The sequence below is a fragment of the Anneissia japonica genome, unplaced genomic scaffold, assembly GCF_011630105.1.
Source record: "Anneissia japonica isolate Jap-2015-1 unplaced genomic scaffold, ASM1163010v1 scaffold287800_len1627635_cov199, whole genome shotgun sequence".
Taxonomy (NCBI): Eukaryota; Metazoa; Echinodermata; class Crinoidea; order Comatulida; family Comatulidae; genus Anneissia; species Anneissia japonica.
In genome coordinates, this window is record NW_022731299.1 from 226609 (window position 1) to 244926 (window position 18318).

General features: G+C 32.5%; 1 protein-coding gene across 2 annotated transcripts; it reads left to right on the top strand.

Moving 5' to 3' along the window:
• The first annotated feature begins 1839 nt into the window (after positions 1 to 1839).
• Positions 1840 to 17404, top strand: LOC117115291 (sodium/calcium exchanger 1-like). Of its 2 annotated transcripts, none has more exons than XM_033259016.1 (5): positions 1840 to 1942; positions 8049 to 8191; positions 8688 to 8787; positions 11312 to 11581; positions 11775 to 17404. In XM_033259016.1, exons 2-5 carry the CDS (start codon positions 8084 to 8086, stop codon positions 12152 to 12154), a joined length of 858 nt encoding a protein of 285 aa, XP_033114907.1. In that variant the 5' UTR covers positions 1840 to 1942; positions 8049 to 8083; the 3' UTR covers positions 12155 to 17404. The 2 variants fall into 2 exon arrangements, with proteins under 2 accessions (XP_033114907.1, XP_033114906.1); XM_033259015.1 differs by having other exon boundaries at positions 1840 to 1930.
• The last annotated feature ends 914 nt before the right edge of the window (positions 17405 to 18318 follow it).

An 18318-nucleotide genomic window follows, 5' to 3' on the forward strand; every position in this document is an offset into this window, starting at 1 on the left:
TTTCCAGGCATCACCTATGCCCTAGCCAGCTAATGGCACAGCTGACAGTCCCACACAATTTTTCTAATGGGTTCACAAAGAATGGGTCCACATTTTTAAAAATGGGTCCAAATTATGCAGTTTTTTGCAATAAATGAGTCCACTTTTCGAATAATGGGTCTAAATTTCTCATATTTTTTCTAAAATGGGTAAACATTTAATAAAATGGGTCCAGATTTTTCATATTTTTGTGTAAAATGGGTCCAATTTTATAGAAAATGGTTCCACATTATTTGGATTTGTGCGTAAAGTGGGTCCACCCTGATATTGTCCCACACTGTTTGAAAATCCTGGGTACGGCATTGGGCATCACCAAACATTTTCTTCACAATCTATCACATCATTCCGCTTGCAAGGGATGTCTCTAGTGGTAGCTATATCTGGACAGTCTGTTCGGAAATGTACAAGTGAAGAAATGACATTGTACACTGTAAGATGTATAGTGTATCAGTAAATTGCATTGGAAGTGAAATGTTAACTTCTGATTGGCATATAATACTGTAGGTAGTTTTTGCCGCACAACGTTAACCTTAACTTTACTAAAGTACCCAGCATGCAATGCGAAAGCTCCGCCTCTTTTGTAAACAAAACCCGTAACTAAAATACGTCGAGCACGTAAATCCTGAAATTAACATACTCTGCAACGCAAGATGAATAAATTACAATGTCATCCATTAACCTTGAGGTTAACGTCGTGTGGCGAAAACTACCTAAATAATAATTAAAATATAATTATTTATTGTAATCTGTATGTAGTTAATCAGTTAAATGGTATTAGTTAAAGAATTGTTTAATTTCAGTACAGTATATCTTGCAGGGATTGGTAATGGAATAATTAAGTTCTGCCTCATCTACACAGGGCTTCTTTATGACCTTAACTTCTGTGTCTCCCATCTCATGAATATTTATAAATACAATTTCTTACATTCTTAAAATAGTTGAATCATACTAAGCATAACAAAAATATTATACAGTACATGTATCCATATTATCTTAATATAACAGCCATCTGCATAATGATATAAAATATAAAATGTACTAATGAATATTATTAATGCAAGCAAGGCTCTGGAAAACTTACTTTAATTGTCTAAGACACTGGGGTATTTGATGAAATATCTGGAATGGCTAAGGATAAGATAGATTTATCTAAATAAAAAACTTTAAAAAGGGATACCTGCTATAATCTAATTAGAAAAAAAGAATTGTCAGCCCTACTGAATCGTTTATATGGTAGGGTTTTGTTTTGAACATAATCTTTATCAGTATATTTCAGGAAACCAGGGAGGGTGAGGTTGGAGGCTAAATAGGCTTTGGCATAGTAGAGTAATTTAATATTAATGTTTACCAATTTTATATAATTTGAGAACTGATTTAGCATACTCAGTTACCAAATATCCCATTTTTGAAATTATGAATCTTCTAGGTCTTCCTTATATAGACGCTCTAAACCAAGTCGGTGATGATGTACCAGGAGCATTGCTCCATCCAAGTTTTTAGCAACAGGCCATTGTAATGCTCAGGAATAGGATGGTTCCAGACAATTTGTTTGTATTATTTACAGATTACTGTACCTTTGTGTTCGTATAATCTAATTATTGAATGGTACAGTTAGGCAAAGAAGTACAGTAATTGTAGACCTAGCGCACGAGCATGCTAAATCAGTTTATATAAAATTCTCCCTTAAGTCTAAATTAAATTTCAAGGTGCAATAATATTTAATCATTGTTAATATTCAAATACACATGAGTAATAGATTAATAATAAATATATATGATTATTTTTTTATTCTCCAGGAAATACATTGAAATCAACATAATTGATGATGAGGAATATGAAAAGAATGTGGACTTCTATATCGAGCTTAACCCACCGTTACTGGTCAAGAGAGGTAATGGTAGTGGTATGTGTTGGGATTTTGTTACTAACCTCTCACCCCCTCATGGCTTCTGACCCATCATAATCTCTCACCCAATCATAACAATTTCTAATAGTGCTTGCTAATTGACTGTAGGATTTAAATAATCAGTAAAGTTATTGATTTTATTATAATCCACAGCTTTAATTATTGCACCTAAGGCTAAATTCCTAATTATTGCCTATTAGGCTGAATCCTCAATTACATCATTATTTATTAGAACCCTGTCGCTAGTACTTACAGCTCGTTTGACTTCTCCATCTGCTCATTAATGTCTTTCCTTGGCCAAACAAATTCTCTGGTGTTCTGTTTTCCTTACTTCGCTGATGTATCACAAATCTTATTTTCATGTAAAATGAAATGGCTTTGTAAAATGCACTGAACAGTAAATATATGCTCAGTAAACTACACATTATTTTTTATGAACCAAATTTGATGAACTAATAATTCAGCCAATTCTTACCACAAATCTTAAAATTTAATATAATATTGTTACTTAGCTACCATATCAGTTAACATTTTGCAGGTATAGAAAATGTATATACCCTTAAAATACTACATGCTAATCTTTAGAATATTCAATAATTAAAAATTCTATTTTCATTAAGTAGGCCTAATGATAATATAAGAAATGTTTTATTAGTTACTAGTTCAAATAATATTATCTGAAACTGTTTACCCTTTTGAATGTATAGTACAAACATTTTACCTAAAATTTTATTATTAGCATAGTTGTCATAATATTCCCTGTATTAAATGCACACACTATAATATAATTAATATGTGTCTGATATTATTTTATATATTTATGTATGTCTGTATATTAGATATCAAAATAATAATGGCAGGCAATTTGCCCTTACATTTGTTGACCTTCTAAATTGCTTGTAATTTATTTGCAACAATAATATTTTGCTTAAAAACAATATTTGTGGTACTGATTGAGCTTTTGACATTTGCATGAATTTGAATGCTGGATATTTTGTTTCAATAGTATGTTGTATTTTAGTCTTATTGTACAATTTTGTTGCATTTGTCTCTTCCAAAGTATCAAAATAACAAGTTGTGAAAAATAGAATAGATTTTTTGTTTTATTTTTTTGTCTATGACAAAATTATACTGTAGTTAATAGTGTACCAAGGATGATGATTGGAGATCTTCAAAGAACACACAAGTAATATTACAAAATGACAACATAAAGATTCAGTTAATTACTAGTAATATCTAGTGCAGGATAGTTGCAAATTCCAAACATGTAGTCTGGTTGATTTAGGTCAAAATCCTGGGCTACCGTGAAAAAATAGTTAACAAATGTTTTTTTTGTATCAATCAATGCACACAGATGTTCTCTTTAACATGTGAAAACTGCTCTTCAATCAAAAAAAGTTATAGCTGTTTTACTGAAGCTCCCCCCCCCCCCCCCCCCCCCCCCCATTTTCAGTTAAACTTCAATGATTTCCCACAGATAATACTTAGACCTGCATATTTTGAGAAAAATGTTTGAAGGCTTGTAGCTAGTAATCCCATATAAGGTATCTAGGAGAGTCAGGATGAACATATACACCTGTCTCTTATACACATCTAGATGTGTATAAGAGACAGAAATAGGCTTTGGCATAGAAAAAAAACTTTCCAAAGGGGGTGGGTGCGGCTGGTCCGTCCCCTCAAACTTATTCCCTGATCTCTGACAGGGACAGGGTATTGTTCTTGAGGAGGCCAATCTTCCCGATGGAAGTAGGTGTGGCCAGGGGTAGACAAAACTCCATAGACAAGGATTTAAAAAGCTTATTTAATTGATTTTATAGGTATGCATTCTCTATACTTCTCTACGAATTCCTTTTTTTTCCTCCCCGACAAGGAGAGGCAGCTCTTTTCGACAGCACTGTATCTCCCTCCCCCATCGGTCACGGTCTTTTCTTTCTTCGGTTCTATGGTATAATTAGCTTTAAGACGTATAAAAACAGCTTGAAATGCCCAAATTCAACAGACCAGTTAGTCGAAACCTGACCAAAGCTCTAGTCGGCCCTTGATTCTGGAGCCACCACTGGCATGTGTGTATAATTGTAGATGATTATTAATTTATTTCCTTTAGATCTAATTATTAGGAGCTGATCCATTCTTTATCATCATTTCAATGGTCTTTAATACAAGTTGGGGATTGGTTTTTAAGAGGAGGCATACTAAAAATTTGTGATCGGCCGAACCAATCTTTTTGATTATTGTTGTGTCTGGTCAAATTGTAGTATTCAAAATACTAATTGTCTTCAATTCCTTATGAACAGGTTAGGTAGGATTTTAATTTCTGTTGATATCAGGGTTCGTACGTGTCCTTAAATTCCTGGAATGTCCTGGAAAAATGAATGAGCATTTTCCAGTACTGGAAAGTCCTGGAAATTTATGATTGTCCTTGAATAGTTCTTCAATGTCCTGGAAATTTGATTATTTACCCATTTATTGTATTTCGCATTATATATGTAAATTCCAGGTCATGATTAAAATAAACTAAAAAATGTTCGTTTATTATACACAATTAAAGTATAGACCGTTGGTCGCATACTGTAGCTATTTCTCAAAAGTAGGGCGGCATGTCTATAATATTACTTTACACACGCGCGGCTCTCGCTCTTTGACGTTACACAAAGGAGACGCGCGACGGGTACATGTAAGGGCACTAATAATTTTCGGTACTGTGAAATACAGTACATGCTAAATTTGGGCATGTATACACTGTCGACTGATTATGTACTGTACAGCATTTTTTTTTATAGCGCAGACAGGGTTATGGCAGCTGAGGCGTTGAAAACACGAAAGAGGTAATCTAAGCTAGATGAGTTAGATAATTTAAAGAAGAGTAAGAAAAGATGTATTGCGCTGATATTGAAGGTCTGAAAAAGTCATCCATAAGGTTTGCTGATCAGGCCGAGAGTAAAGGTAGTTAGACCATAGAGAAATCTTCTATTTTCTCTATGGTCTGACCGTATCGCCAAAAGCGAACAACCTGCGCGTCAACTGCCGCTGAGAAAAAGTCATTACTGGCAGAAATTGAGGCGAACATTGCTTCAAAATTAGAAGAAATAAAAAATATGTAAATCCAGAAACTACCATACCTATGACATTGTTTCAAATAAAGTGAATTTTTTAAAAGGAATATGCTGTCATTTTTGTGTTGCTATTCTGTGTTAAATTTAGTGCTTGCAAATGTTGATAATTCAATTTTACAATGTACAGTATATATTTGCTCTACGTATAAACAAATGCAATCATCGCAAACACATCGTACGTTAACATTTGCTGTATAATAGATTATAAAAGTTTACATAGGTTTATAATATTAATTATAAATAATAACCATGAATATAGAGATGAAATAAACGACTTCGCAGTACAATTAAACAAGTTTCAACATTTTAATGACCAATATGTATGAAATAACAATTAAGATCTCCACAATGTGTACCCAAAACGAAGGAGATTAGGACACCGGGGGCCTATATTTACTGTATATTGCTTAGCAATGTCAACATCGCTACAGCTCCTTTCATGTAAATTGTTGAATAGCCCTGAACAGGCATACACTCCACCGAGGTGTCACAATGGAATCAAGTTATTACTGCCACGCCGGTACCACAAAGCCACCGACAGGTTTAGCGATAAGACCATGTTGTACGGGCACATTTTTGTTGCCTAGCAGAGAATCAGGTCTGCTGTGGGCTCTTACTTGCCACACTCGTGGGATGAATTCCTTTGCGTATTAGCACACGTTTGAGACAAACAGAGTTTCCCACGAGCGTGAGAAAAAGACACCGATCTATCGCCTCTGAATTAGATTTAAGTAAAACTTAATATGCAATCAACCAGCAGTCTTTACTGTGATGGAAACAACTAAATTGAATTACTAAATAATAATATGCATAAGAACATCTTGCAATTAAAATTAGTACAGCATGCATGTTGTATAATCAATCATAAAATTGGCAAATTGTTTTACTTTTATAGTAATAAGAGATATTATGAGTCCTTGAAATTCGGAAAATTTGACCTGGAATGTCCTGGAATGGTCCTGGAAATTTGCTTGTTTAAAAACATAAGACCTCCATTGATTATATTTTAAGTTCCCTTGATGGGAGAAAACTCAACGTAAAATGGAATGAACAGTTAACTCTTTGACTAATAAATGTTTAAAAGGGCTTGCCCCTCCATACCTAGCATCCAAATTTAATTTCAATCACAATATACATTCAAAATGCACATGTAGCCAAATGCATAATGATTTAATTGTACCACCTTGGAATAACATGAACGGCCAAGCACCACTCGGAGGGGTTCTAAAGAGCGAATCACCTGGAAACTTGAACAGTTAAGGAATTGAAAGGCTTATTTAATCAATTTTAGAGGTTTTTGTCTCCCCAACAAATTGTGCTTCCATGGGAGGGAGAAACCTTGGCATCCCCCTCCCCCATTAACACGAATCCCCATTTTTTCCTTTTAAGCAAACTCTGATTAACCAAACTAGCTTGTATTAAATAATGGTGAACTTTGCCATTTAAATGCTAGAATACTTCAAATACTGAGGCCTTTCCCCTCCCCATCGTACCCCTCCCCATCTTACCCCCTCCCAATCGTGCCCCTAAATAGGTACTTTAAATATAGAATAAAATAATAGAAATAGAAGAAATTAGAAGAATAAAATATAAAATCACGAGTAACTGAAAATAGAAATTAAAGGGCACAAGTTCCTTAAAAATATAAGGATATTCATGGGGGCCTAAGTATTTATGGGTGTAACTATAGCCAAAGGCCCGAGCCAGGGGTGGGTATGGGAGGGGGTGTTCCCTCCTCCCAAAACAAGATTTTTTTTAAAATTGGTACTTCTAGATGGCTGGAAAGGGCTAAGATGGGAAAACTAGGCCCATTTTTTTTTTCTTTGGTGTGACTGCCTGACAAGCTTTGACCGAGGGGGGAGCTTGACCAAACCAGAGGGGGATTAAGCCCCCGCTGGCGCCGCCACTGGTGGGGGAACTTCACTATAATGACTATAACTTTTTTCCCCAAGGAGGATGTTAAAGAGGACACCCTTGCACATCGAACCTGGAAAATCTTGGAGGATGCATTAGCGATGCCATGTGTACCGATTAATTAATCACATATTTAATTTTTGTTGAAAATATGAGAAAATGTATCATTTGAGTCTCACAGTGAGTATGCGAGACTTGGCAACCAATATGCAAGCACTGTATGTGGCTTCTATTCTTTTATTTGATTTGATTGTCTCTGTATATGTATTTTATTTGTTTTATTGTTTTTTGATGGCATTAATTATTCCATGGTGGGCTCCCCATTGTTGGATGTGAATGTAAATAATATAAAATAAAAAAATATTTGATATCAATGATCATAAAAAACAAAAACAAAAGCAAGAGGCACAGAGTGAAATGTTATATCTGAGATAACCCTCTCGTTCTTGCTTTAGTGCCATACTTTTCATACAACCTTAGTCTTAGGTCAGTTATATTTTTCAGCTAGTGTAAAAAGAAAAATAAACCATAGAACCAGGTTTACAAAACACCAGAACAAGTAACTTTTCTTGGTTCAGTATTTGTTTGGCAAACCTTCAGTATTTGTCTTCTTAGAATATACACTCTATGAGGATTTGTCTTCTTAGAATATATTTTAAAAAAAAGATTATTTTGAACCAAATTCCCAGTTTCCATGTTTGGGTATATCAGTGATTCTTATTTTATTAGCTATTCCTGTTGATTTTTTCAAAAATCAATTCAAGGTCTTAAAACATTGTATTAAACCATATAACATATTTGTACATCATCTGTAAAAATGTATAAAAATTATTTGACGATACAATATGTCTGTCTAACAATACATGTTTCATCTTGTGTTTACACATTTTGTCATCATGTTCTGTTATTTTTATTTTTGTAGCTTTTATTTTAGGATAGCCAAATGTACTTTAAGCCTTGTTTTTTTTTGGTCATCTGTCAATTAAAGATCATTTATTCTTTACAAGTATTTACTTGATACAGAAAAAAACTAATTTGGATGTCAATATATATACAGTAACTGGCATGTCTTTCAGGCGCTGATGATCATGAATATGACAAGCAACAGGCAATGTTAGGCATGACTGAAGATGATCAGCGCGTCGCTGACATGGGTTTACCTCAACTAGGAGACGTCACCAGGTTGCAAGTGCACATTGTGGAAAGTCAAGAATTTAAGGCAAGTAATAACAGTGGTGGTGCCAATGAAGGGTAAGGGGGAAATTGCCTTTTTATCGGACCAGCATTGAACCATGTCATACAACACCACGGTGAGTTAGTTGCAGACTAAAACATTAATCTGCCAATCTAAACATTATTTTAATTTCCAAACCATAATAATAAATTGTAAAAGCACAATTTTTGGTGATCCCTAATCCATAAAATTTCTCTCCATGTACTACCCCACCAAGGGTTACATCCCGAAAATTTGCTAGAAATGTGACATCAGTTACTCATTTCTGATGCGATGCGATGCAGGTAGCTGTTGTTTTCCAACTGCATACTGTATGTTGATAATGCAATCATAGAATGGTTTGTTGTTCATTAACAGATTTTATTATTATAAGTGTATTTTACTCAATTCATTTTTGTTTGCTTAGCACTGGTTAAGTGTATTCAAGCAAATAATAATTACTTTTTTAAATGCTTAATTTGTTATTCATTTATGCCTTCAGAACACAGTGGATAAACTGATAAAGAAAGCAAACTTGTCTCTTGTGGTTGGCACATCATCTTGGCGAGAACAGTTTTCTGAGGCCCTTACTGTCAGTGCTGGTAAGATGATGTAATTTTATATAGCGATTAGATACAAAAACAATAGATCAATCCAGTTTCTGATAATTATTTTCATACACTTTTGTACCAGTAAATTTAATTAACAGTAAACACTGTTTAGAATGGTGTACAGCACATTTAATTATGATAACTTGGTTTATCTTACTTAGTTATGTTTATATTGTTAGACACATTATGAATTTAGTCATCACCAGCATAAGGGAAGGGAGTTCACAGAGGTCACGTTTGAATTGTAAACACATAAAACAGTAGTAAAATGCTTTATAGATGATGTCTGATGTGTAGTTGAACTGCCGTGAATATCTTATGTTTTTAATGAATAATAAAGATATAGGCGATGAAACAAATGGAAATTTTATTTGAAAAACCTGAGAGTTAGGTGTTATATGTAAATACCGTTACAACAATTCAAACTCAGCTGTCACTTGATGTTTATACCCTTCGCTTCTGGCTAAAGCATAACAAGGTTTTTATCCATGAATACGAAATAATGGGATAAATACAACGGGATCTTTATTACGTGATTTCACTTATATCATGCAAATAACATTCTTTAAATAAATCAAACCACTAAAATTTAATATTTTTATTGTAAAAAATCTGCTAATATGAACAAGGAAGCAAAGCAAGCATTAGAGTTTAGAGGTTAGTTATTGCAAAAAACTTTAATTCTCTCTATTTTTTTGTACTTGGTTACTTAGCGCATACTTACAGCTTCTTTAACACAAAAACATCAGTGAATATCACTAGAGGGGGCTGTGCTTTATAATATATTGTCACATAAATCTGAAGTCAATTGTTTCTTGTTGATCTGCTGTTCAAATCCACTCTACTTAATCTTTCAGCAGAATGTAATGATGGGACATGGTGTAGCACCTTCTCTCAATTAGCTTATAAAGATTAATGAGGTGATGATGAAAGAAATTGCTGAAATTATATAACCCTTTAATTAATAGTTGTATTACTGTGTATATCTCATATATAATGGGATGACTTCAAATTTGGACTTTAAGAACACTGATTTATTCGTAAGTCAGTTACATCTGGCGTTTGACATCTCATTATGTCTTTCTACGTTCCATTGGAACACACATGGATTGGTTAAACCGCCTATGATATGGTTCAACTCTCATTATAGTGACGCATTATATCACTACTTCCTTATATCGTATATACTCGTGTATAAGGAGACCTGCATATTAGACGACCCTTAATTGTTTGACAAGATTTTTGGATGATTTTTTTATGTCGGGTGTATAAGACGACCTTTTGTTTTGTCTTCAGAATTCCTACTTTTTATGTTCTTGATACTGCATCTAGCTGGCTAAAAACTTAGCCAAATGCAAGGCTTATCTTCAAAAAAAATTTTAAAATGTTCAACAAAATCTTATTTACCTGTATTTAAAACTGCATTCATTCATCATAACATTTAGTAGCTTCATTGCAGTAGTAAATTCGTGTGATTTAATTTTTATGTCGTGTGTATAAGACTACCCCATGTTTTTCAATCGTAATTTGCTATTTTAAGCCTTGTATATACGAAAAATATGATGGACTAGGGTATGTGCAATCCCCTCACTGATGATGGCAGTAGAATCTGCCGAAACATATGGCCAACAATGTACTGTAGGGCATATAAAATACTCAAGCTTAGTCTGATATGAGCATTTTAAAGATACACTATCTGCCAAAACAATTGGGGAATAGCTTATTTTACAGGATTATATATGTTGTTAACTTCATCCAGAAGTAGATAAAAAGATTTGTTTTCACTGGTTTATAGACAGTTTACTACAAAAATTGTTAAATTGAAGCCATTAAGGATGACAATTATGCGAACATGTGCAAACAATTAGTTCATCTGTCTAGTGCAGAGTGCTCAGTAACAAAACTAAGAGAAGAAAACATAAAATAAATTGTATAAATATATAAATTCTCTATACATTAAGGGTTATCAGATAACATATCACGTCAAAATTCCATTCGCATTTACGTTAATTTCGAACAAAATTGTGATATTTTCAAATTTTTATTTTTACGGTATATAAAAATAATATACCCTGGAAGTGAATTAGCTTATCATGCAAAAAATGCCATTAAATTCATAGAGGAATAACATGCTACATTATTATCTTTGCAAATGAATACAGGAAAGGTATTAACTGTCCGTTAATTGATGGGGAATATTTTTTATTGCAAGTTAATAACTTAAATATCATATTAACTATGGAATTGAATTTTTCAATTTAGTGCATCTACACAGTCATTTTTCGTTTTAAAACGCATAGAAATTGGCATTTTTTTTAATGATTATGTATATGGATATATTTTATGAAATGTTACAGTATTTTGATATAGATTAGAACCTATTATTTACAACATAATTGAACACTGTGACACTTTGGAATATTATAATGGGAATCATATTACGAGTTCAGTTTCTGCTTCAGAATTTACAATATTGTTACATAATTTATTATTTTTGCTTATTTTTAACCTTCAGGAGATGATGAAGGGGATGACAGTGAAGAAAGACTGCCCTCATGTTTGGATTATGTAATGCACTTTCTGACTATATTTTGGAAAATCCTGTTTGCGTTTGTCCCACCAACTGATATCTGGGGCGGTTATGCATGTTTTTTCGTTTCTATCTTTATGATTGGTTTGCTAACTGGCGTGATTGGTGACATAGCTTCCTCATTTGGATGTACTATAGGACTATTGGACAGCGTTACAGCTATTTCATTTGTGGCACTTGGCACTAGTGTTCCAGGTCTGTAGTCTGCTAAATTTCATTGTTATATTTCATATCAATATATAAGATTTTGACTTGTGCCTTTATTGCATTATGAAATATTCTGCATCTAGATGAATTCTTAATTGTTATAAATCATCATCTTCATAATTATTTTGGAAATATTAAATGTAAAAAAATATATATTAATTTAATTTTTATGTTTTTTCAGACACCTTTGCCAGTAAGGTTGCGGCTGTAGGCGACAAATATGCAGACGCATCTATTGGCAATGTAACTGGAAGTAATGCAGTAAATGTGTTCCTTGGTATTGGAATTGCATGGTCCTTTGCGGCTGTATATCATGCAATAAAGGACACCACATTCAAAGTTAAAGCAGGTTCACTTGGTTTCTCTGTTACTCTCTTTTCATTATTTGCCTTGGTTGTTATTACCATTCTAATGGTCAGACGCAAACTAGCTGTCATTGGTGGTGAGCTGGGTGGCCCAAAAAATTACAAGCTCATGACTTCAATTACTTTTGCATCAGTTTGGATGGTCTACATAATTCTGTGTAGTTTTGAGGCATATGGTTACATTCAAGGATTCTAAAGAATATTGCTCATGGTAGGGAATGTAAAGTTGATTGTAGGACAACCGCTAAGTCCCATGGGAACCATATTACAAATACATCTGTAGTGCTATTGGAAACTGGAAGAGGATAACTGATCAGCCTAGATGATGAAATAGTATTAAATATAGGCCTACAATTAAAATAAGAAGTTGATAACTTATGCAAATAATATATAAAGCAGACTGCTTGAGATTTGCATATTGTACCTGCAAATAGACAAATATTCCAGGTGTATTATTACTTTTAATAATAATTAAATTTCATAATGTGTTACACATTTATGATTTAGTTGTGCAGAAAATATACATACATGAAGTATATTTGATGAAATGTGTATGTATCCATTGCTTTACATCTGATTTGCAGAATATGTAGTTAATTTGCACCAACAAACAGTGTAAATCAACTATAATGTTTAGTCATTAGGGGTTGCCACAATTGATTGCGTATTATTTTCGATCAGTTTATTTAAATTACCGGTATGTACATTGGCATATTATATTTATTCCAAAGGAAACACATTTAAAAAGCAGGCATTTTTTATATATTGAATAGTTAACATTATGATCAGGATATTTCCCCATACATTATAGAAACCAAATATGCTATTTAATAATGTGCTGTGTATATGAGGGTTTTGTAGGTATGTTTTGCTGAAATTGTAGTGCAATGTTTATGTAGGAGATGCAATATTATTTGTAGATTAGATTATTTATTTATAAAACTTATAAGATAAGTTCCAAATGAGTTGTTATTCTAGCATGAGTGCCTAAATTCTTAATGTGAGTCTGCAAATAATTAGTAAGATAAAGCATATATATAACATTTAACAGTACTCCTATCCCTTTCCTCCAGATTCCAAACCCCAATTACAGTATCTTTCTTCTCTTGTTATATTAATAGGACAGTTTGGCAATGAATGAACATTTCCCATCATACATTCATTGGAAGTCCATAGCCTGTAGATTACTGAATCTCAGGAAATCAAAAAGAAACATTTGTATTGAAATATACAGTTGTATTAGTTGCACCAAATACATTTTTATTCTGTATAACATTTACATGGTTAAAATATACAGTAAACTATTTAAATCATTAATGAATTTGAAATATTCACTGTATTGTATTGTGTCTAATCATCAATTAGCCTAGGTGTTTAATTAAAGAAATATACAAAGTGATAATACAACAATAATATTAGTGTTCAGTATAGTATATTAGGTACAGTTGCAGATACAAGATACAGTCAATCTACTATGTAGTTATATTGTCAGTTTATTTATACAGTAATGTTTAACTTAAATGATTGTGATTAATTATAACGAAAATATAACAAAAAATAAACAAATTAGGGCCAGTGAGTTTATAAGGTCATTGACATTCTCCAACAGACAGTTCAGCCAATCAATGAGCAAATTTAACACAAAAAAAATCATCAATTACTAAGCAGTTGTAGTTCCCTTAGTAGCACTCATTATATGTACTTAACAACCCACCCTTATTATAAACCATTTCCAAAGAAACCACCTAAAAACAATTAAGGATAAAGTAATATTTATCTGTGGTATTTGTGTTGTGAACATAAGTTTAAAATTATTATTACAAATATATTTCTTTATTTTTTATTACACCTTTCCAGTATGTTGCCACATCCATTCTTAATTAATTATGGTCTTCTATGAAAGACTCAACTGTCCTGGTTTTATTTTATCTTGGCCCAATACATCAAAAACCATATTTACAAAACTTGGCGTTGACGGCTTATAGTAGTAGTGCTTATAATGGAAAACTCAGGGTATCTGTGCAATGCCCAACACTAAGATTAATTGTAAATTAGGGTGTTCATCTTTTAATGAACCAATTATTCCTGTTACCAACAATTGGATGTGTTCAAGGGATGAAACCAGGACTGTATTACTGTGTACATCGACTCATAGAGGGTTGGTGGGCCTGTGATATGAATTAACATTCCCATATGAAACTGCCTTTGTTTTAGTTTTGTTGTACAAACTATTTCAAAGGATGATCTAAAAGATAGTTAACATTATTAAAGTACATTTTGTCTGGGATTCTCATAAAATATTACAAGATAACCATTAAATTATTCAAATTTAATAACCTTTTAGGCTTCAAAAAATGTATAAGCCATTTTTTGTGGGTGCAATAGGGTTTGTTTTGATGTGTTAGAAATATAATATAGTGAAGAATGAAGTGTTTTGTATTTAAAAATATGCATACCCACATTGCGAACATCTCTTAGTAAACATTTGTATATGAAATAGAAAACAAATTTGTAATAAATAAGAGGCCTACCATATTCTATGTAAATTTCACTAGGCATGATATACATTCTTCTTGTTGACTTAATAATCATTAGAGTATTGTTTAACAATTTTCAAACCAAATTCATAAACAAAACAGGATTGACATAGTTTATCTATTATCACTGATACTATATCCTCGCTATTACACTGCACATATTATAAAGTATCATGTTATAGAGACTCAAAATATAAACCTTTTTAAATTATGGTATAATTGTTTATTGGCAGTACTGGATTAATAAAATTTATGAAGAAATTTTAAGTGGGTGTGGGTGTGTGTGTGTGTGAGAGAGTTTAAAGTATATATAAAGTATGTATGCATGCATATCTGTGCATGCGTTGGCCAGTGCTGAAGGCACTATAAGCAGGCATAATGTTGGCAACCAAGTACTTGTTATGATACAAGAATATTTAAGATTATAATTGATATCATCTATGCTATCAACTTTGTCGGCAGGAATGCTATAGACCTTAATAGTACTCATTATGTCAGCATTCATAGCATTTGACCTTATCAGTGCCCATGTCAGCATTCATAGTATTTGATCTATCAGTGCTATGTGAATGTTCATGGTACAGTATTGGCCTTATCAGTGCTCATACAGTACAGTATGTCAGCATCCATGCTGTTGGCCTTATCAGTGCTCATATGTCAGCAATCATAGTAGTTGATCTATTAGTGCTTTGTGAACATTCATTGTATTGGCCTTATCAGTGCTCATCCAGTACATTATGTCCGTATCCCATACTGTTGACCTTTGGTAATGACAGCATCCATGATACTGACATTAAGGAGTTTTCGATTTGCACAATGACGTAACCCTAGAACGGATTCACTCATCCGTGACCAGCATTCTATGTTCTCTGCACAAAGCATATTCGGGCCAAACTGTGTTCTAGATTCTAGATAACAAGAGGTCAATGTGCGCAGATGACTTCTTAGTGATGTCATTATATTCTAGGTCCTACTACTGTCGCCATGCTATCGAATGCTCCCTATTATCAGTGCTCGTACGTCAGCATACAGGCTGTTGACCTTATTAAAAAATGTCAGCATCCACGCTATTGACCATGCTATTGACATTATCAGTGCTCACACATCGGCATTCAAGCTACTGATTTTAAAAGTGCTCATATACATTGTATTGACCATATTAGTGCTCATATGTCACTTCATTGGAACAGTAAATCACATTTGCCAGTGGAGTAGTTATTAATAATATAATCCAATAATTGCCTTTTCCATATGCATTGCCATGCAATGCACTTGCTGATGACTCTTCAAAATACAATTGTAAAAAAATAGATTGATAACTGTTTTTAGTACTGTAATGTTAACAATTTTTTCAAAGAGTTTGTGTAATTTGAATATCAAGATATCAAATAATAAGTTTATGTAATTAATTGATTACATGAAGGTTCTGATAAGTTATACAGGTATTCTGTTGGATAACTTCTGAGATTTTTCTAATGTTGAGACGACAACCACTGTAAGGTTGGTTGTCTTTTACATTCACTTGTTATGTGAATGTTATATAATAATGTATTCAATTAATAGCCACAGCAATACCTACAAAGTTGATGGAGTGACCATATATCTTTGCCAGTGATAGTTGAAGAATTCTATTCTATTGTATATAATGCAAATTAACTTTACCTACAGTAGTGTCAATTATATAATCATGTCATTTTATTTGATATTTTTCTTTGTTATTCCATCTTGCATCATTTGAGGTCAAATATTAAATTGTACTGTACAGTTTTTAGCATTATTCTCAACAATGCTTTATAAAAAAGTAGACCCTATGCTGTCTTTATATATAGAACATGTGACTATTTACAACCTTTTAAGATCTCAATTTAAAAACAACATTATTTATATTAAGATGTTTAAACTTCTGTATTTTGGCATTAATTGTTTATGTTATTGTATTAGAAATTGATAAATTTCCTAATAGATAATTTTCTTTTCTACAAAGTAATAAGTAATATTTATATTATTTATAAATACTTTTAAAAAAAACATCATTGGACAATTATAACCGGATGGTGCTCAGCAGACCAATCAAACCATAATAAATAATATATTAATGTTGTGCCTCATTATTCTGTCTTGGGGCTGAAGTGTTACCATCATGTTTTAACCATGGGCAATTTTGATTTTTAACCTATTCTGGACCTAGTTGGTGCTTGTTTGTAAATTGTAAACATATGTATATTTAATGAGGTATATTTATTATTGTTTCTTGTTTCATATACAGTACCTGTATTTAGAATCAGTCATAATTAGTCAGATGGAAAAATATACCCTTTCTTACCTACTTTAAAATGTTTATCATCTATTTAATAATGATGATGGCAAGATCTTTAATTGGGTAATTACAACTTAATCATTTTCCATCTGTACTAAACAAAACTAGCAGATTATGAAGGAATAGGGAACAAAGCAGAAAATATTGCAGATGAAAATAATTTGTGTTAATTCACAAGTACATGTTTTGACGGCAGCTACTTTACACCATCTAATCCTTCCTACTCTACATTTACTGAATGGAAATGATAAATGATGTACCTATCAATTCGAATTATTTGTAATTGCCAACTCAACTGGAAATTCATGTTCACGTACTTGTATCCCAGTTACACTCAATATACAACTGTAGCACACCTGGTGGTCTTAATAAAAAGTTCAGGACAATAGGATGATATGTTGATTAATATGGATTCTAAATTTTTTTTCTGTCTATTATTAAAAACTGCAACCAGACTTCTTTTTCTACTGAAAATCCTTCTTGCTGTGTTGTGATATAACTGACCTGCAACCTATGACCTGTGGCATCTGCTGTGAACACTTGCTTCAGACTTCTTTGTATTTTAAATCAATAAAGACATGCAAATCTGAAATTGAATTTGTGTTGCTCTTAATTTCAGATATTGAATTTTTTTCTATTTATATACACTTTTTTTTTTAGTAAGAACACATTATAAGAACACTAAGGCTGAAATGTCAACTAAGGTTTTTTTAAAAACAGAAAAGTACCATATGTGCATCTATGTAATATTATACAATATCCTCTTTATATACTGCTGTTCAATAACAGTTTTCTATGTTTCAAAAGTGTGTAAACATAAGAACAAAATAATAATAATAATTCCAGATTTGCAGATTATTTGGTTTCAAATGTCGATGTTTTATCAGTAGATTTGTCATCTGGGACATAAACCTTTCACGGTCAATCAAGTGCCACCCAAAATTTGACCTCAAGTCCAAGATGGCTGCAAAATGGCAACCAGAATTAACTTAATTCGGTAAATTCTGCCTATTATTTGTTCCTGTTAACATTTTTACAGTGAATTTGTTAGTCCTGAATTAATTTGAAATTAACTTTAAGGCTACCTAAAAGTTGACTTCATATCCAAGATGGCCGCTAAAATGCAAAAATGGCCACCAGAATTACCTTAATAAGATGTATATTGCTATACTTTTGTGTAAATAATTTTTTACGGGATCTGTCATCTAGAACCTGTATATGTAAAAATTTATTAGAGGGCCCGCCACACACACACTTCCTACGCAACGAATATAATATATATATATATATGAATATATATGTATATAGAGGCCTATAATAATAATAATAATAGTATAGTAGTAGTAGTAGTACAGGAATGTACCAGGCCTTTTCCTAAGGGATGAGCAAGAAAAATAACAAAAGCGATCAACAAAGACACCATATATAATATATATACCATATCTATATATATATATATATATATATATAAACAAACACTGTATTTACCTTCTCTTATACACATCT

Bases quoted from the DNA above. Each gene is read 5' to 3' on its own strand.
- LOC117115291 (XM_033259016.1), top strand. From the start codon at position 8,084: ATGTTAGGCATGACTGAAGATGATCAGCGCGTCGCTGACATGGGTTTA. The intron at 8,192-8,687 runs GCAAGTAATAAC...TTATGCCTTCAG, and splicing joins TGGAAAGTCAAGAATTTAAG to AACACAGTGGATAAACTGAT. The intron at 8,788-11,311 runs GTAAGATGATGT...TTTAACCTTCAG, and splicing joins GGCCCTTACTGTCAGTGCTG to GAGATGATGAAGGGGATGAC.